We start from the raw sequence: 21,688 nt of genomic DNA on the forward strand, positions 1-21,688 counted from the left end.
ATTATAATAGGGACCTCGAACAAAATAGTATTGAAATGAGAATATGAGAAATATGCAAATCCGTAAAATTTAAAGTTTGACGTTAGGCGAATCGAGCTCGCGTGAGAAAATTAAATAATCGTAAATTTAAACTAGACTTTTCGCCACAGAACGCTCGACGTTGTGCCTTGCCGAAAATCCGCCAAAGACAAAACGTGAGAATGTGATAGAAACGCCATTTCGGTATTGTAAAAACAACATTAACGATGTTATTTTTATCGCTTTATAATCGTCTTAATATAACAGTATTAATTATATGTTAAAATATTTCGAATTACAAACAGAGGATATTAATTATGTATCTGATTTTGAATTTTATATCAGATCATTATGATTTTTTTTGTATTTGTATCTGTGATATGCGAATATATATAAGACTTAATTATAACATAAATATTAACTTATTGATATAATTATCGTCACTGATTTAATCTTTATTATCAGAATTTATATTAGTGGCTGCTGGATTCTCATGAAGAATACAAGAAGAAATAAATTGTTTAATTATATCAGTTAATAAATTAGTGATGTGCATATATGATTTCTTCTATAGTATTTTGATGATTTTTTTAAATGGGTACTGTATTTGTGCACACTGTATGAGAGACATCAAGTTATTCAAGCCGACCAAAACATATTGTCCTGCAAGAGAAGCACCAATAACATCTATGAATTAGAAACAAGGCAAATAATTAGAAACCTATTCACTATTCCTCAAACAACAAATTCATGTATATAGAATTCAATATGAGAACAGTAAAGCAAGAAATAAATCAGCATAGAATAAAATATCAGGAGAGAGAAAAATAATTTGTTTTAATTATGTTCGAAGACTTCTGTTTTGTTAATGATATTGTTCTCATATGACAAAAACAAGAACATTTTCACAGAGGTACCTTTGTATAAAATTAATAAAATATAATATTTTCTATTTTAATATAAATAACATATATATGTTATTTGACAACTACAATGATAATTTTATGGATTAACAATTACAATCTATAATAATATGTTAAAATACAGAGATATAGTTTATATATAATAAAATGCGAATAAAAGAGAACATAAATATATATAGATAAAATAGTTATGTACTTATACTGGATTTTGATACATGGAATGAATATAAATGGAGCTGATCACAATGTATTTGTTGGAGTCATATAATGATTCTTTGTCCAAGCATGTCAAGGAAACAAAAGAGCTTGGGTATGTTTCTTGAGGTACATATGTTAGGAAGTTCATGTGGGAAATCGCGTTTAGATCTCAATATTGCAAAAATTGATATTCTATGAGAATATAGTACACTGTGTATGGAAATTTAATGAAATAACAATTCATTATTTTTAAAAGTGTTTCATTCTTATTAAATTAGAATATTTAAACACAGGTAATTTAAGTAAATATCTTAATATCCTATAAAAGCTAATTTTTCGAAAGCTAAACACCAAGCTGATATTTTTAACGGTTTTCCAATCCGGTTTATGTTTTGGTTGCTACAATATGGAGGAATTATTAAGGTTAAGATTCCCCATAAAAATAAATCTGACATATCTATATCGGGACTTCCCTGGAGCCAGGATATGTTACTCTTAGTTTTTTTAAATTTGTTTATTAATCTCCTAGAACGTCAACAATATGCCTGTGGGCAATGAGTATTACAATATGATTTCAGTTATATAATATAACTATCCTGACTTGTAGAAAATCACTTCAATAAGTAATCTACTGTACAACTTATAATCTAAATCTTAGTCTAGATACTATTCTAACTTATTTAAAAGTCTATCCTAACTTATTCTAAAAACTATTCTAGCTTATTCTAGAGATTATTAAATCTCATTCTATTGTGTCTATTAATCAGTTCGGATGATAGTTTGCTTTTCTCTGGTTTAACCCACTGCCTTTTGCACTTGGGATTGTGGTAGTATATCCATTACCAATTACAATACACCTTGGAAATCTTTGTTTTTATTGGCAACACATATTGAGGAACACATATTGAAGTATTTTTCTCGCACTCGTCTTGCTTGTGAATTAATCCAAGTACAAATGAAATGTAATAATAAATTAAGTTATAAAAGAGATTGTACTAATGAGATTTTATCAAATGGCCACACATGAAATTGTTGACTCGGTTCGAAAGGGTAGTCCTTTTTGATCTTTTCTATAGCGGGAAAACATCTGTAAGCAGTTAGTTCATTAACTGCAAAGTTGCATGGAAGTTACTTCAAAGTTTGAACTGGGTTCTCGTTCGATAAGTGTTACAACTCATTGTCTTCGGACCTTCTTGTTACTCTTTGCAGTATACAATAATACAACTACTTCTATATCTTTGAAACATCGCCATAAGTTTGTAAAAATGTTTTAAATGGACTTCAACAGCAGCACATTTCTACTGATCAAACAATAACAATAAATAATGTCGAAAATCCAAAATTGAGCCATCAATGTTTAGCTGATACAGCCACTGTATAGCTCAATGGTAATAAATGGAAAACTGTGTATTATATAGAGAAATGTCAAAGAAATCGAATTTAACATTTTAGTTAGCTTGTTTAACATTTATTTACATTGATATTTTAGATTTTCGCCAGTGGATATCGTAAATATGTAAGCATTTAATGTTTATATCATATTAGTATTATGTTAGTATTTTTTAGTATCTACACTTAGCTTTTACTTCCGGTTAAAATAATTTGATGAGAAACTTGTTGAAAAAACTACATTTACCGAAGAAATCATAATTTTACCCATCAAGATGTCGAATTCTTTCAATATCCAGTTTATTTATCAGGTTTATCTCCATTTGTTTCTTGGTTTTGCACATTATAGTATCATTATTGAAAGTACTATTGCTCTGAGGTACCGCGCACCCTATAGAAGGTTAATAAAAATCACTATTACTATAACAAAATATAAATAACCGTGTTCCTATAGAAAGTTATAAGCAAAAACTTCATTATTCATTTTATGGTAAATAGACTCTAAGATTAAATTAATCTAATCAAAAAAGTATCATCCCATTCCGGTAGTGTAACCCATTTGAGCACGAAAATACACCGAGGTAATTTAAAAGTATTTGTTTTTAGATTAAAGCAATAATGTTAACCCGGCAAGGTCGAGAAAAAAGCGGCGACTGGTTATTAAAATGGTTGGAGGCACGAGATGATTCCCGGTAAATCTAGTGGGCCTTGGGACGGGTAACGAGGACGCGTCAGATTTGATAAATTCGTCAGTCCGTAATGACTGGCAATTTGTCGTCCTCGTGAAAAACGCGTGAAAATCAATATACCGGGGCGAGAAACGAACGGAAGACGTGACGATTTTTTCTTTTGTTTTCGACGAAACGGCTCTGTCGTGAGGTTTTAAATTTAGTTGTTATGGCGATTATCGATATTTAATTTGCTTTGGAAAGATGTTAACACTATTAGTTATAAATAAAAGGCGAAAAAAAGCAAAATACAGGGAATGTACAAAATAGTATGAACACCTGACATATATCTGATTTTTATTTATTAATAAATAGCTGCGCCGCGATTTGCTTTTAAAGCAGTTGCATTTTTTCGCGGATAATGGTTGCCAATGTAGGGGTGTTTTCACATCTACTGGCGCGACACCTACACGGCACGACACCAACACGGCACCGACACGGCACCGTATTTTTTTTTTGTAATTTTCACTAGTATTGTCCCATATAGAAGACTTTGATTCTACTAATTCAATTAGTGTTATAAAAATATCTCTGTACATAATCAAAATCAGCGTCGACATGAGTGGAGAGATTGCTTTCTGCCACCATGCCGTTGCCGGCAACGACACGATACCGACATGTCGGTGAGTGTGAAAGGGTTCCATTTGTTTACCTGCGGCCAGGGAATATGTTCCGACGCTTCCCAAACCAAGATTGAAAATTGTTTTGCTATATGTATGGCCGCATTATGATTTTGGAATCTTGCAGTATTTGGTAGCAATATGCTGCTCATAGTAAGATCTTCAACATTGAGGACATCGAGATATTCATTCACAGTAATCCCCCAACAATTGAATACAGAGTACTAATTTACTACTCCATTTTTATAATTTTTTCGCGCTGTTGTTTCCATCCATACTCTTTTTTATTTGTCGTCTCTATGCCTTAATTCAATTTCTCTTTTTCTGCACTTGGGTTTATTGGTCCCGAACTGTGGTAGTCAGAAACACATAACATCACTAGCTGCTCAATGCACACTCAAAAAAATTTCTTTTGCCTGACGATCAATGAACCCTTGACGCTGAAACGGTTTGTTCTTTTCCATAGTACCTAAAGTTTTGCAGTTCATTCGTCAACTGATCTGAAGTATCTGATTTTCGAGGATTTTAGCTGGGTTTTTGTCCAACAAGTGTTTGTTTTCGAATTTTTCGGTTCTTCAAATCGTTCTTTGACAGCTGGTGTTGAGATCAAAACCGACAGGTGGAATATAATGGAGCAATATCACTATAAGTCTGTAAATGAGCATGATGATGATATATCTTTTCGCAATCTCTTGTATTTTTTCTCATCTTTTTGATCATATCTGTTCAACATTTCTATTCCCATTTTAAAAATTATTTTTAAGATTTTGTTCCCTGGTGATTACATATTTTCCATCTCTACTCCAAATATTAACGGTGATTCTCTTTTTGTTTCCTTTTGCCCTGGGTATTGTGTATTTAAAATAATAATTTTCTATTTTCAATATTCTTCTCTTGCTTCTCTAGTTATTCGTTCCTGCTACATATTTTGAATTTCACTTTATTCCATTTTAACACCAGTTTCCACTCAAAGCTATTAATAAAGACAAAAAACAATCATCAAATTGCTTTTCATAAAAAGAAACAGAGTTATGAAATGAAAAAATGTGTTATAGTTTATCTATATTATGGTAGATTATTGTCCATCGTATAATCCAGACATATCATCCTCTTACTGTCACTTTTTACTAGACTCACTATTATGATATTACTTTTAAATTATATTTCTTGTCTTACTATATTATACTTATTTCTGGTAAAATATAGCTGTGCTACATCTTCTTAGAATTCTTCTTGAAGAATTCGATTGATTTCTTAATAATATTCTGAATTAATGAATCCATTTTCTTCTAATGTAGTTTTTAGATTATTTACTATTCATTTTAAAATAAAATATCTACCAATATATCATAACTTCAGTAGCGACAAAAGAATAATTCTCTAAAACCAACAGGTACATCTGAAAATTGTCAGTCTGTCATCCTGAAAAGTGCATGTACAAATCCAGAGACTATTTTGTGTTTTATATGTTTAACATATAAAAAAACAAAAGATATTTTTTTGTTTGAAATAATTATATTATTAGCTGTATGAAAAAGTAATCCGTGGTTTTTAATTATCTTCAAAAATTTTATTGGATAAAGGAATTACCACTGAATGCAGTTGAATATAGCATTGCAATTCTCCAACATCTTAACAAATACGATTTAAAGATGTTAAGCTTGATTTTGATTATCCAAGAGAGGGGGAGATTGGTGCCACATCAATTGATGGACAGGCCAATGAAAAATTAAAAAATGCCTGTGAAATGCTGATTCGAATGTGACGGACGATAATGACGGATAATGAAAAGTGAATTTATTTTGAGTACCCTTTGAGTGCGCAAAAAATCATGATTATTATGTTTGGTGAGACCATAGTGGGGTGGTGTATAACAAACTATTGAAACCCGGTGAAACCAGAATGGTCCCAAAGATGCGGTAAAGTGATTTTGCATCACGATAACGCGTCATATCATAAAGCAAAACCGGCCAAGGAAGGGTTGAAAGCACTTGGATGGGAAATATTATAGCATCCGCTGTACTTTTCAGACCTTGCCTCTATGCAGAGCTGTACTTTGCCAATTTCGAAGAAGTTAGAAAATGGCTCGATATATGGTTTTGTTCAAAGGACAAATAGTTATTTTGGAATGGCATCCATGAATTGCCTGAAAGATGGGCAATATGTAGAGAATCAAATCGCCAATACATTGAATAAATAAATGTTTCCATTTTTTTTAAAACTATCTAGTTTTTTTGAAAAAAAAACCGGTATTGATTTCCCAGTACACCTGGTATGTCTTAACTGACGAAAATATAAATTTATATGTTTACATTAACGTAGTGTATTCATTGTTGAGTGTTCACGTTATCGAGCGTCTGGTGTATATTCTTTTTGATTTGAATCTTAGTTGTATTGTCCCATGTAAATATTCTTTATGTAGTTTCTTAAGTAAACGTTCATAGCTAACAAAAGAAAATTAAAGTGATGAAAGGAAAAGATGATTTTATTTAACACATTTCACATTTTTAAAATTATATATTTTAAATATTTCAGTATTAATTATAGTTTGCCACTTATTATAGATTTCTTTTTCGGTTTTTCGGATCTATCATAAAGTAACGAGGAATGTTTTTATCAAAATAGGCAATTTAAATTTCGCAACGATCGCCCGCCAATTTAGGAGGCAAATTCACCGCCCCCAGTCATGCCGTTCCTCAATTTCGGCGATGGCCAGCCGTATCAACATTCACCTCTCGTGCAGCTTCAATCTTCTTCCAAATTAAATCCCCAAAACAAAAGAAGAGCGTCGCGGGACAACGTATAATTACCGGCGGACGGTAGTTGGCCATGCAATCACGCAGCTACCGTCCTGCGGCCACGACTGGATGGAAGTAATCGAAGCCGCAGAGATGCGGGCCGGTATTGGTATGCGCTCGTTTTGGGCAACAGCTGCTATTATATCATCTAACAGTAATTAAAAGATCATTTCGGTTTTAAATGGTTCTTTTAAATTAAATTTCACTTTAGATATATGTAACATGTCACCTGTAACTTTTCTATTTAACAACACCATTTTGATTATTTTTTAATGTTATCTGAAACAACGAGAACTGTTTGATTTCACTCCATAACTATTATCAACCGATCCTTTCCTTGTAAGATTCGTTTTTTTTTATCAAAAACTATATTCAATCTACCCTTACACCCTTAACACCTTTATTTCTTAGTTATCGTTTCGAAAATAATAAAAGTTGTTCCTCTAACACTAATTTGATATTAATGGCTGTATTATGGGAATACCTGAAATATATACAACTAGCGACCCGCCCCGGCTTCGCACGGGTGCAATGCTGATACTAAATTAAATACACTACAGAAAAAATATGAACGTTGTATATAAAAACATAGCGGCCCGCTCCGACTTTGCACGGGCATAAAATATATATGCCTATGTCACTCAATGAAAACATGATTAAAATCGATCCAGTATTTTTGGTTCATTCATTACTGCCCTTGGCCTGCACGCATTAAATTTGGAGTAAAACAATTCCTCTTCCCCTATACTTACTATGAAGGTTTCCTGCTATCTTTGGAATATCTAAATTCATACAATTTTTATTACATTACACATTTTTAAACGCAAATTTTAAATTTGTAATATCTCCAAAATATTTATTTAATTTACATGCTGTAAGGAACCATATTGATCTATATTAATTGCACACTGTATTTAAAGTACTTAATTCGATAAGGATTAATGCCGTATTGCTTAAAATAGCTTCGTAAATAAGCCATTTTCTCAAGTAAAAAGTAAACAATAAAAATGGTTAATGTGGGTTATCCCTAAAAGATAAACATATACCATCGCGGACTTTTTTGTAGACCTTTTTATGATGTACAATACTGTAGTACATTAATTTGATCTAACTCGTAGGGTTAGGCAGCGTTTTTGCTAATTGCTAAATAAGCCTAAAAAAATAGGTTAATTTACGACATCACGTTAGAAACCTCTAAAATTAGCAATGTTGCCTTAGTATATTATGCATATATTATACATATAAACCTTCCTCTTGAATCACTCTATCTATTGAAAAAAACCGCATCAAAATCCGTTGCGTAGTTTTAAAGATTTAAGCGCACATAGGGATATAGGGACAGAAAAGGCGACTTCGTTTTATACTATGTAGTGATATATATTTATTAATTGAGAGCTACAAATTTACTTTTAAGACAGCTGCAATTCTTTCAGGAATAGATTTGGAGAGTGTTTGATTCGTTTCCAATGAAATGTTGTCCCATTCTTATATCAAAATATCAACAAATCGCTTCAATGATGTTGAAGATGGAAATCTACTCTTTGCTCTATGCTCTAAAACTCCCCATCATAGTTCAATTATGTTTGGATGGGATTGTGCTGGCGACGGAAGGGGTTTGATGATATTATGAGGTTCTTTTATAGAATACTGAACCTGACAGTGTATATGGGACCATTAGCATCTTAGAATATGATATCGTTTAGCAGCAATATCCATATAGTAAGAACTTCATCATTCGGAGTTATCCAGCAAGTGATGTGAATAAGGGGACTCTCTGATTACTATAATATTGCCTCTCATATCATAACCGAAGCTACTCCATGTTTAACTGTAGGAAACAAGCAGACCGGATCGCAGAATTGGTCCATATATAAACCCAGCCGTTTGAAGGAAACAATTTAAATGATGATTTATACACTATACTATATTCTTCTAATCATTAATCCAGGTCTGTCATGCTTTGTATAAGTTATAAATAGTTTCATAATCACCCTTCCACGAAGCTTATTGTATTTGTCGTATTGTTTAAACCGTAAAGTTACTTCATAAAATCATAAGTCATAAAATCGAATTTAAAACAAAGGTAATAATAACTCATGTAATGAATGATATTGTCTTAGATGAAACATTATTGACATTTGAATTATAAATGTAGTAATAACGATTAGGAAAAAAGGGAAATACAGATAAATACAGAATAAGTAAATCGCACACAAATGACAATAATGATTAATTATCACGCAATAAAGTCAGTTATAGTTTCAATATGTTTGTATGGTAAGCAATGATAAATAATTATGAAGGCAACCCACTTGGTTGGTGCAATAGTAAATGCGACCGGACGGTCTTCTTGCTATTACGATAGTCGCGGATTCGTATCCTGCTCGGGCATGGTCGTAAATTCATGTTTGTGATTATTTATAATTGTGATTGTCCTTAGGAAAAAGTACAAAATCTGACAAGGACAATTATCCTAGTCATGCCAGTAACTAGGCTGTGTAAGACCGGATGTTTTCTGGGATGATATCTAAATTGGTTGGTTGATTTAATACCGATGTCCTTGATTTGGAGCCCACATACCATATAAACCCTAATTGGTAAAAAGGATACCAAAACATGTATATAAAAATTATTGAGGAAAAAATAATATTAGAACAATATGTTATTTATAAACTGTAATTTCGTCGTTTTTGTTTCATTGGTATGCCCACATGTACAATTATAGAACGAGAATAATTATCAAAATGCTCTTTAAACATCACTGCATCTTCCAATATTTTTATATGCCGTGACTTACATAGCGGAGACATAATACGACTTTAATTCTTTGAAAGTGGGGGATATGGAAACTATTTCTTCAAAGGTAGTTGTGATATATATCCCCGGAAATAATTTTAGAAATATAAGTATTATTTAATATTGTTTTTGAAATAAAGAAATATATATATATAGCTTTAAATTTCATTTATATAAGCTAATTTTTTATTAAAAAGAACACATTTCTGAACTACTAGCTATTTTCTTATATAGTTTTCTTATGTGGAAATACTAGTGAAATGTACAACTCATAGTAGCTTATTACACTAACGTATATTGTATGATCAAATAATAAATTATGATATTTTTATTATCAAAATCTCTGTATCTACTTGTACCTTTCTTCAACTTAATTAAAAGTTTTATGTGTAGTAATTAATTATTGTCACAACTATAACAAGAAAGTTTATGAGTTTTGTAACCACGAAGCATAATTCGTGAGCAATACACAATATGTATAATTAATATTGGAATGAATTTATAGAAAACTAGATTTATTTAAAACTATTTATTGTAGATTTAGACGAAATATATAATAGATTAAAACTTGGAGAAAATTTGGAAAATTTTAAACAAGATGAAAATGCGCCTGTTGTGTGTGCCATTGCGGATTTTTATGAAAAATTATGTCCGTTATTACTAAGCGATTTAATTTTAGCGATCTTTTATATTTCGTAATATTTCCTCTGCAAATTCATCAAACCATTTTGACGAGCATTGATGGGGAATAAACAAATTTTTCTCCAATTTGGGGAATCTGACTTGGACTATTGGGGATTTTGATCAATCGGTATTGATAACCTTGATCGTGCTAGAGAATGCTTGCATCATGCTCCAGTTCATTTTAATTTCAATGACGTTTATTTTTTAATTAGAGATATTTAACTTAAAATAACACGAACCTTGTTCTATTCGTAAATATGTAACGATTTTTTCTTTTGTTACAGGAAAGCCGAACGGATCGACGCGTAAAGGCTGATACTCCCCATCCCATGTTCAAAAGAAAATGGATGCGTTTCATTAAAATATAAAAGGCTGTACGTACTAAATGTCCGTCCATCGTTAACTGTGAGGCTTTAGTGATCACGCCGAATCGATCGTTTTTTAAACAAAATGGACGTCGGTGAGTCTGAACTGGCGGACTATATGACTTCCCCTCCCCTCCCTTTTTTTGTTACAATGACAATCTCGAGTCCGTGGGTGCAGGCAGACAATAGTCATTTTATCTAGTTAAGTTTTATTTATAATATTTTTTGTTATCGAAATTTTACTATTTATATTTTTACATAGATGGTTTTATTTAGTAATCCGTACGTACTATGACATATGTATAAAATGTAAATATGATTTTTATTAATAAAGTTATTATTATTAGTGGTTGGTTTTATTTTATTAGAAATGTTCCAACAACGTTTTTTTTTGCAGTTATTGAGACATATGTAATGTAGAACATATTCAGCAGTGATCCCAAGATACTAGCATTCACAAACTTCAGCTAAGATAGATTTGAATGTTGAGAATACAACACATGCTTTACATTTTTTTTGAAAAATATATTTCCTGGACAATTTACAGTAGTTCTTAAGCATGTAGTATAAAATTGGCAAAATACATGATGAAAATGAACAAAAAATGAACAAAACACTGTAAACAAATTAAATTACAATGGAACATCAAACTGAGAATTATTTTGGCAACAATTTTCACTATATATCAAGTTAATTACTCTGAAGATTATTCTCTTATTTAACCTTTCTGGAACCTTGCCACAAAAATTACGTTTCAGACCAGGTGGGATAACTATGATGATAATATTAATTTTATTTTGACATTAAATCATTATTTTTACAGTCTGGACATTTTTTTTGTTTCGTCTTGGTAGACATTGCAAATGAGGATTTTGCATGTACTGTACGGTATTTTAGTCTTCCGACCCCGTGATATGGTCCAAAAGTTGTATCTTCGATTTGCATAATGTTGAATGTCTTTAGTTATTCTCTATTAATTAATTATAATAAGAATAGATAAATTTCTGACGATGTTTATATACTAATTGGCTTAAATTCCATACATTTATTCGGATGTTTTAGGTGTGAAATATGTTACAGCTAAATGTACAACGAATTTTTAACAAAATGTAGCACTGTAATCATCTCCCAGGATCTACAGTCCCCAAATGTGGCTCCTTGTTACTTTTCTATTTATAAAATTAAAAAACCTTGAAGGTCCATTGTTTTAAAGGTGTTTTTCAAAGGTTAAAAGTGAATCGCTGAGAGCTCAATTATATCCTATAGAATAGTTATATATGGAAGAGAGAGAAAAAACTTTAATAAATTAAAAATACCTAAACATCACTTTTGGTTTATTAACAAGCATTCAACAATTGACCAGGTCCACAGAATAACAGATGTAACTGAAAAAGCCCTTGAAGGTAAAAAGGTATGTCCCATATTCTTAGATGTAGCACAAGCCTTCGATGGCATGACGGCCTTGTTCATAAGATACAGACCATGGTACACATTAAACACATTAAGCTATTAAAATCTTACATTACAGTCAGAATATTTAGAATCAAACAAGACGAAGCCTACTTTACAATAAAAGAAGCGAAAGCAGGTATATCACATGGAAGTGTATTGAGGTCAGTTTACATATTCTCCATATGTGATATACCACAAATAGAAAATGTCACGATGGCTATATTTGCTGATGATATTGCAATTCTTGCTGTCGAAGGTAATAGTGAAGAAGCCACACAAAAATTACAACAGGCAAGTGACAAAATAAAAACTAACGAAACTAAATTTGTGCATGTGCAGTTCACGCATAATCAAATCATACAAGTACCAATGACAATAAGTAATACTATCATTCCATATAGCAACAACGCTAACTATCTTGGAATGAATCTTGATGCAAAACTCGTTGGAAGGAACATGTAAAAAAGAAAGGGAAAGAACTGGATTTAAAATATAATAAATATATATCCGTACATAATAAATTGCTATTATACAAGCAAGCGTTCAAATCTATATGTTGCGATGTTCCGCGAAAAGTAATATAAATACAGGTTTTCCAGAACAAAGAAAATCAAGAGAATTAAAAGGAGACAGACTCTATTCTCATGTCAATATCGTAGTAATACAACTCTTGGATTACACCAGGACGTAGACTCAAACGTATCAAACCATTTAATCTCGTGTAGTGTTGTGTAGTGAGGTGCCTTTAATAGAAAAACATTAACGTTAATATATAAACATTATTACACCTGAGACTAAGATAGTGCTGAAGTGCCCTCCTAGATATATATACCTAGATTGAAATTATTGTAAAGACATATTGTAGGTTAATCGGCAATGACTAGTAACAATGTAATAAATAAATTAAAAATACGTATATATGGAAGAACTCCAAAATATTTCAGGGTATTGAAAGAAGCACTGGTCTCAATGTATAATACCCAATGGGAGCTATGGATTAAAATAAATATTTTAGTTATTTTTTTTAGAATATACTTTAAGTATTCCTCGCACTGTTATTTCACTGTTTTAATATGTACAAACATTTCAGATTCCAAGCCAGAAAAATTCGACTACAGTATCGCGATTATTGGGGGAAAATGTTATTGAAAATATGAACGATTTAGTGCCAAAACATAAAACCGCAACTTAATGGTTTCATAAAATAACCCGAGCAGGATTTTCTTGAATCGTCACATTGCTGTTGGCAAGAAATAACTATATTACAGTTGTTTTCTTTTTTGTTCATAACGTTTGGGACTGCAAGTTCTTGTGCCAAGTTTTGTAAAAGATTTGTGGCCTAGTTCGGTCATCAGATTCCCAATTGTAAGCATTTTTACTATATATGATATAGGCATTCAGTGCAGCCATATCAATAATTTCCATAAATGTCCTAAATGCCCGCCTAGTTGAACTGACATATTAATATTCTCTATGTCTCACTATGAAACACATTGTGCTCGAAGGATTTCGATATGCTGTGATTCGCACACAAAATCGACATTTAAAAAAAATGCGCCAATTTTAATTCAGCAAACGGCTTTTAATCATTTAATGCATGATCTAAAATTATACTAAAAGATATTTATTAACCAGTCATATCTCAAAGAGTATATTAGTTCCAAATTAACCAGAAAAAAAAATTAATATATCCAAATCGACCAAAATAAAAACCTGCAAATTATTTGCAGTTTGTCTAATGTTGTGAAATGAGCACCGAAGACGGTGAACACAGTGGACGCTCAAAAGAGGTTGTTACCGACGAAAACATTTAAAAAATCCACAAAATGAACTGGAATGGCTGTAAATTGAAATTGAATGAAATAGCAGACACTCTAAAGATATCAACTAAACGTGCACATCATTCACGAATATTTGGGTATGAGAAAGCTCATCACTACATAGTATAAAACAAAGTCGCCTTTTCTGTCCCTATATCCCTATGTGCGCTTAAATTTTTAAAACTACGCAACGGATTTTGATGCGGTTTTTCAATAGATAGAGTGATTCAAGAGGAAGGTTTATATGTATAATACATGCATAATATACTAGGGCAACATTGCTAATTTTAGAGGTTTCTAACGTGATGTCGTAAATTAACCTATTTTTTTAGGCTTATTTAGCAATTAGCAAAAGCGGTGCCTAACCCTACGAGTTAGATCAAATTAATGTACTACAGTATTGTACACCATAAAAAGGTCTACAAAAAAGTCCGCGATGGTATATGTTTATCTTTTAGGGATAACCCACATTAACCATTTTTACTGTTTACTTTTTACGTGAGAAAATGGCTTATTTAAGAAGCTATTTTAAGCAATACGGCATTAATCCATATCGAATTAAGTACCTTAAATACAATGTGCAATTAATATAGATCAATATGGTTCCTTACAGCATGTAAATTAAACAAATATTTTCGGAGATATTACAAATTTAAAATTTGCGTTTAAAAATGTGTAATGTAATAAAAATTGTATGAATTTAGATATTCCAAAGATAGCAGGAAATCTTCATAGTAAGTATAGGGGAAGAGGAATTGTTTTACTCCAAATTTAATGCGTGCAGGCCAAGGGCAGTAATGAATGAACCAAAAATACTGGATCGATTTTAATCATGTTTTCATTGAGTGACATAGGCATATATATTTTATGCCCGTGCAAAGTTGGAGCGGGCCGCTATATTTTTATATACAATGTTCATATTTTTTCTGTAGTGTATTTAATTTAGTATTAGCATTGCACCCGTGCGAAGTCGGGGCGGGTCGCTAGTACATAATATAAAACAACGACGAGTTGATGATTCGGAGCAGTGTTTGAAGATCATCTCCATCATTTCACTTCGAAGTCCAATCGACAGTTATCCGAGTGAACTGCACACGATGAAACCACTCGAAAGCGTGGGAAAACGCTGCAGTCGGCTAGCAAGGTTATGGCGTCTCTCTTTAGGGATGTACATGGGATAATTTTCATTGACTACCTTGAAAAATGAAGAACCATCAACAGCGACTATTACATAGCGTTATTGGACCGTTTGAAGGATGAAATCGCCGAAAAACGGCCGCATTTGAACAAAAAGTGCTGCTTCACTAAGACCATGCACCGTATCACAAGTCAATTAAAATTATGGCAAAAATCCATGATTTAGGCTTCGAATTACTTTCACATCTAACATATTCTCCAGCGGCTATTTCCTGTTCTCAGATCTCAAAGAATGCTCACTGGGAAGACATTTTCGTCAAATGAAGAGGTGATCGCCGAAACTGAGGCCTATTATAAATCAAAGGACAATTCGTACTACAAAAATGGTATCGAAAAGTTGGAGGGTCGCTATAATCAGTGTATCACTCTTGAATGGAATTATGTTGAATAAAAACACTAATTTTTTCAAAAGAATATGTTTTACTATGGTAGGCCGGGGACTTTTCAATTTACTTGTTATAGCTGAATAGAGCAATATTCACACTTATTCAGGCTTATTTTGGAGATGTCCATGTACGTATATACATTTTAACGTTTATGTTTGACCACAATCCTTTTTAATATTCGTCGATTTCTGTCAGCTAACTTAAGGTTTTGTCTACTAGTCGTCTTCCCCGATGATGATCTATGTTTTGTTTCATTTTCGTTGATATTATCCCTTATAAAACGTTAAAAAATCTAACTATTTTCATCTCAGACTCTTTCGCTAACCGAACACTAACGATTTGTCCTCTTGCAAAGTCTGAGAGATTACACATTTTGTCGATCGCTTGTTTTAACCGTAACAGAACAAAGCGTATAACATAAGGCAGTGAAATATAACTTACAAAACTTGAAATGCAAACTGAGTAGAAATGCAATAAATACACTGTATAATTCATTGAATAAGTATTGCTACAGATAAGTGAACTTAAACATCTTTTAGTGAAACCCGAAATTACTTTTTCGCAACCAATTTTAATTTCCAACACAATGTTATAGTAGTTAAATTCATTTGTATTAACAAGCCCATTAATACATTCCGGTGTATTAAAATTAAACCAGACATCAATTTATGATAGAAAGTAAAATATCGACGAAATTGTATGGAATTTAATTATAAAACGATTCAATACTATTAACCAAAACTCTTAAGTAATCAGAAACATAATAAAGCAACAATCAAGCGATCAAAGCAACGTTGGTACCTATATCGACAGAAGTAATTTTTCATTATCTTCGGGCTCATTGTTAATTCTAGAAATAGATATCTGTCAGGAGCAGATTAACAATAAAGTAACTTTCCTGTTTATTAACAATACGATGGTTGTATTAATAAAAGGAACCGATTCAAGTGTAGCAACATTACCAATTACGTCGTTGTTCGTCGTAATGAGACGAAGAAATATCCGCCTCACCTTGAACTAGAAGTGTTGAGTTGAGATTCGAGGCACGCCGCTAGATCTTGTTAGCGGATGTTGAAAAATGATTCCGCCGAGATTGTTTGAAGAAGACAAATCGATGCCGTGTTTTTAGAGAGAGAGTGAAAAACGGTCATTTGCGAACGTACGCTCGTCATATTTTTCGATGGGTCTCAGTATAGGGTGGCTCATGTCGTAGAAAATGTTAGTTTAGGATGTTAGAAAAGACAAAAGAGATGCGGTATAGCGTTTTTATTATATAGATACTTATTGAGTGCTTAGGAGAGAAAAACATTATTTTAAAAAATAATATTTATTTTCTCGCTTTCTTACGTAAATTAATGCTCAAGGATGAGTTTAACGAATTAAACGAATAATATAACAAATATATAAGTAAAATAAGTGAAATGGAAAATATATAAAAATCGACACGTATGATGAAGAGACTTATAAAATGAGTTTAACATGTCAATTGAAAAATCGCCGGCCTACCATAGTAAAACACATTTTTTTGGCAAAATTTTTTTTTAAATTTTTATCTTAGCAACCCTCCTACTTTTCGGTACCATTTTAGTAGTACGATTTGTCCTTTGCTTCAAATTAGGCCTCAGTTTCCGCGATCACCTCTTCATTTGACGAAAATTGGTGGTTAGATACGGTGGATGTGGAAGCAATTCGAAGCTTAATTCATAGATTTTTGCCATCGTCTTCACTGACTTGTGACACGGTTCATTGTCTCGGTGAAGAAGCACTTTCTTTTGTTCTTGAAATGCGGCTGTTTTTCGCCGATTTCGTCCTTCAAACAGTCCAATAATGCTATTTAATAGTCGCTGTTGATAGTCCTTCCCCTTTCAAGGTAGTCAATGAAAATTAATTCATGCGTATCCCAAAATATAGACGCCATAACCTTGCCAGCCAAGCTTGTGCAGTCCACTCGGATGACTGTCGATTGGACTTCGATGGATAGAGCCATGTTTCATCCATTGTCACATATCGACGCAAAAACTCGGGATTATTACGCTTGATCATCTTCAAACACTGCTTCGAATCATCGACTCGTCGTTGTTTTAGGTCAAAAGTGAGCTCACGCGGCACGCACTTTGCAGAGAGCTCTCTCATACCCAAAGATTCGTGAACGATATGATGTACACGTTCAGTTGATATCTTTAGAGAGTCTGCTATTTCATTCAATTTCAATTTACGGTCATTCAAAATCATTTTGTAGATTTATTATATGTTTTTGTCGGTATCAACACTTTTTGGGCATCCACTGAATTTACCGTCTTCGTCTATCCTTGATGGTAGATTTTCCTGGGGTAGTGGCCGGAAACTCGGTATCAAGCCAAGTTTTTGCTTCAACTGTAGTTTTTCCCTTCAAAAAGCAATATTTTATCAATACGCGAAATTCCTTTTTATCCATTTTTTTACAATAACAAAAGTTGCGTCACCCAAAATGCTATAATTCACAGACTAATGATCCGACAGCTGCCAAATTTATACACGTCTCTTTTGAGGATTAAGGCTAACTAAAAAAACACATGGATTTAATTCTAGTAGCGCCATCTATGTATTAGGCCGGTGAATTTTCAATTGACTTGTTAAAATTACTATTACCAATGCCAATTCCACCCTCAGACCCAACTGTTGATTATATAAAGCGACTGATAAGAACTCTAGTGTTCTGTTAGATGTGAGCTTGTTCTGTGAGTGTTTTCTTCGAATGGAGATTTTGCTTTTGCGAATTGGTCGAAAATCGTCCGCCTCCTTGAATTTCTGTTGAGTAATTCTTGGCTGTGATTTTTCCTTTATTCTGACTGCCTATGATATTGCTTGACACTTGAGTGTTCTGTTTCTGTCCATGATTAATTCCTGTTGTGACTGTTTCGTTCTGTTTTTAGTTCTGACTGAATTTAGTCGCGGTTACTCAAAAAATCAAGAGAATTGCAAGAGGGCATGAGAAAAGAGTTCATTCTCATGAGAACATTGAAGTATTGCAGCTTTTGTATACCACCCTAATAGGACATTGACTCAAAATAATGAAAGCATCTGATCTTTTGTAGTGTTGTGTAATGAGGTGCATATAGTAAATAATACAGCAGTGAAATGTATAAAAATTATTTCACCAGAGACTGAGATAGAGCCGATGAGTCCTCCTAGTTCTATACCTAGATTTAAGTTATTATAAAGACAAGTTGTAGGTTAGTCGGAAACGACTAGTATCAATGTAATAATAAAATAATACAAAAAGTTGATGGTTTTCATCTATTGTGAAACAGATGAATCTTATCTAATTTTTTCAGTTGCAGATGTCTGTGATTCTTCGTATACAGCGCAGTACCTAACGAAATGACGTCCATCGCACGACGTCATTAATATATATCAAATATATTGCAAGTGGATTCGTCCTCAGGTTTTGGTCAAGTCACGAAACTCCGATAATTATGCAAATTTTAAAAGATGTCCTGGAGGACATATGGTTAACAAAACTAAAACAAAAAATTGTTTAAATTCCCATGCCAAACTACCTAAGTAATAAATTAATTTTTTTATTACTCCTCGTCAGTCCACAATCTGCCCTATTGGCAATAAGTATTTCTTATGTCTATATTATATATACATGGCATGTAGAAAATCACTTCATTAAGCAATCTTCTGTATAAAATATTATCTTAATTAATTAGTCTTATTCTAAAGCATATTCCAAAATCTACATATGTCCAGTAATCAGATCAAGTGGTGTTAAACGTTTTAGTCTACGCACTTCACTATAACGTCGCATATTTAGTTGATTAGCGAGTACATTGGGATGCACTGACACTCTTTCGAAGTACTTCACACAAACACGTTGAATTACACTCGTTTTAGGTTCTAGAGGAATATCGCGTTGTATTACTTTATTTGAAATATAGTACGGAGCGTCAACAATGGCACGCAACACCTTATTTTGGAACCGTTGAATGATGGATATATTAAATTTGTTAGCGATACCCCATAGTTGGATTCCATATGCCCAAATGGGCTTGAGTATATACTCATATAGCAATACCTTGTTATCTAGTGATAACTTGGATTTGCGAACGATGAGCCAATACATTTCATATAATTTTAGTTCCAGTTGTTTCCGTTTAGAGTATGTGCTTCTTCCAGGTTAGTTATTGATTATTTAGATCTTGATGCATAGGAAATCCAGCTGTAAATTAAGAATGTATAAATTACCATTACTATTTACTAATATTTACCCAAAGGTCCTGAAGATTCTGGGCCTCGCTGCTAATATAGATTCACCATAAATATTTTACACAATTAAATATTAGAGTGTTGATACATGCTAGCTCATCAAGTTTGCAGAGTACCGGTGTTGAAATTATACAATTGGACAAAAAAGTGCATTCAGTATTGTAAAGATCTATTTTATTTTATTGGGGCATTCTTGCAAATTTATGACAGCGCATACAATTACAATAACATTAAGTTTCTTTATAAAATTTGTGTTTAGACATGCTCTAACATATTAAATTCTCTTAAATCTACAATAATTCAAACATTCTATTATTATTATTATATTATTAATAGTTTCAACATGCGTTGGCTTCTTTTACTTCGCTCAGCTTGTAGCAGTGACAATATCTGTAATTTGTAACAGTATCTGTAACTACTGTTCCAACTGTTTGAAACTTCAAAGTATAAGGTACACGAATTCGTCTGTAAAACATTTGATGTACAAAACCACATGGGCATGTAGTATTTTTGTATATTTGTCACAAAATTATATTATTATATTTGTATTGTTTGGGCTCGGTACCGACTTAAAAATGATCAGTTGGTAGTTGTTAAAATAACATTGTAAATAGATAAATATGTTTAGGTAGATACTAAACTAAATTGTGTCTGTATAGTAGAATATGAAATACGTGTAGTAGATAGGATAAATAAGGTTTGTGTTTATTTTTGAAGTCGGTTGAGTTTGTTTGTTAAAGCTAGTAATAGATATGCCAAGTACATGTGGGTATGAGGGAAAATGGGAATAAAGAAACCATAATTGAAAATAAGGAACGCTTCAAGGGGAACGTCCCGGGTTTACTAGAGATTTGAGAGATGTTTTAACCAAACCAAAACAACAACAAAAAGCTTTTCTCCCCGCCGGGAATCGAACCCGCGACCTCCGAGCGTGAGCTGCACTCTCTAACTATTACACCATAGTAGTAGTAGTGTGCAATATTTCTACGGATTCTCATATGATATGGTTAGTATTTAAAAAGCAAACAATGGCTTTTGCACTGAACGACTTCAGATTTTCCGTTATATCAGCTCAGCAATAAGATTATACTCCAATATCTGATTATTTTAGATCAAAAATATATGAAACTGTGTATATGGCTTTGAAATTTGAGGGTTTCCCTCGATTTAATCTACATCCCCCCATAATATCCTGACTTGATTCCAATTGGACCACCTTGGAAGTGAACTATTTCGAATAAAAACATAATTTCGAAAATCGGTCAACATTTGAAGGAGAAAACGGCGAACATACATTAAAAAAATATATACAGTCGAACAAAGAACCTCCTCGTTTTTTGAAATCTGTTAAAAATTATAACGGGTTAACTTAAGAAATATATCCAGCAATTGAGACATCAGGCCGTCGCAGGAGCTATTTGGCTAAAGTGGGAAATTGCACTTTTCTGAATGACACAACAGTTACTAAACTATTTATACACGAAAGTGACTTCAACAACACCACCAAAAATGAACCAAAAGACCTGCGTAGATTCGAGAAAGAAATCATATTCAACAACATTTGTTTTACTTCACCGAAACGATGAGGAATAACTGATAGCTTGTCAAATATTACGATGATTAAATGCCGTTGAAACATTTAATGTTACTTGGTATACATTTAATAGGTGTTATATTTTATAAAATTATCGTGGTGCTAGTTTGAGATCGTGCCGCAGTTTAATCGACGATATCAATCATTAATCCTAACAGGGAAACATTAGTCATTTTGATGGAAAACTTAGTTTAATTTAATAAACGTAATTTTATGTTATAACTTAGAATGTCAGATGGGGGGTCTGATGATAAGTGTGTCAGATATGTGAATGGAATTTGGATAATTTACCGAGAAATCGATCTTTCTTGTATCAGTTCATTATATTCAGTTGTTTAAATTTTCTATATTGCTAATATATCAGTAATATTATTAATAATGTACAGATAATAAAATCATCACGACATAATTGAAAGGATGCATCAAAGGGGGGTGGCAGGAATCACTTTACCAGGAATAAAAGTTATTT

General features: G+C 32.5%; 1 protein-coding gene across 1 annotated transcript in view; it reads left to right on the forward strand.

Moving 5' to 3' along the window:
- LOC143190434 (uncharacterized) overlaps positions 1 to 10,865 on the forward strand; it is a 209,021-nt gene extending 198,156 nt beyond the window's left edge. The window contains exon 6 of the mRNA XM_076394706.1: positions 10,439 to 10,865. Within this exon, the coding sequence (XP_076250821.1) occupies positions 10,439 to 10,470 (32 nt within the window). The 3' untranslated portion in view covers positions 10,471 to 10,865. The remainder of the gene's footprint in view (positions 1 to 10,438) is intronic.
- Positions 10,866 to 21,688: the final 10,823 nt, after the last annotated feature.

This window comes from Rhynchophorus ferrugineus, unplaced genomic scaffold (assembly GCF_030347505.1).
Source record: "Rhynchophorus ferrugineus isolate W39M unplaced genomic scaffold, kcgeb_rfMv2 rfM2, whole genome shotgun sequence".
Lineage (NCBI taxonomy): Eukaryota > Metazoa > Arthropoda > Insecta > Coleoptera > Curculionidae > Rhynchophorus > Rhynchophorus ferrugineus.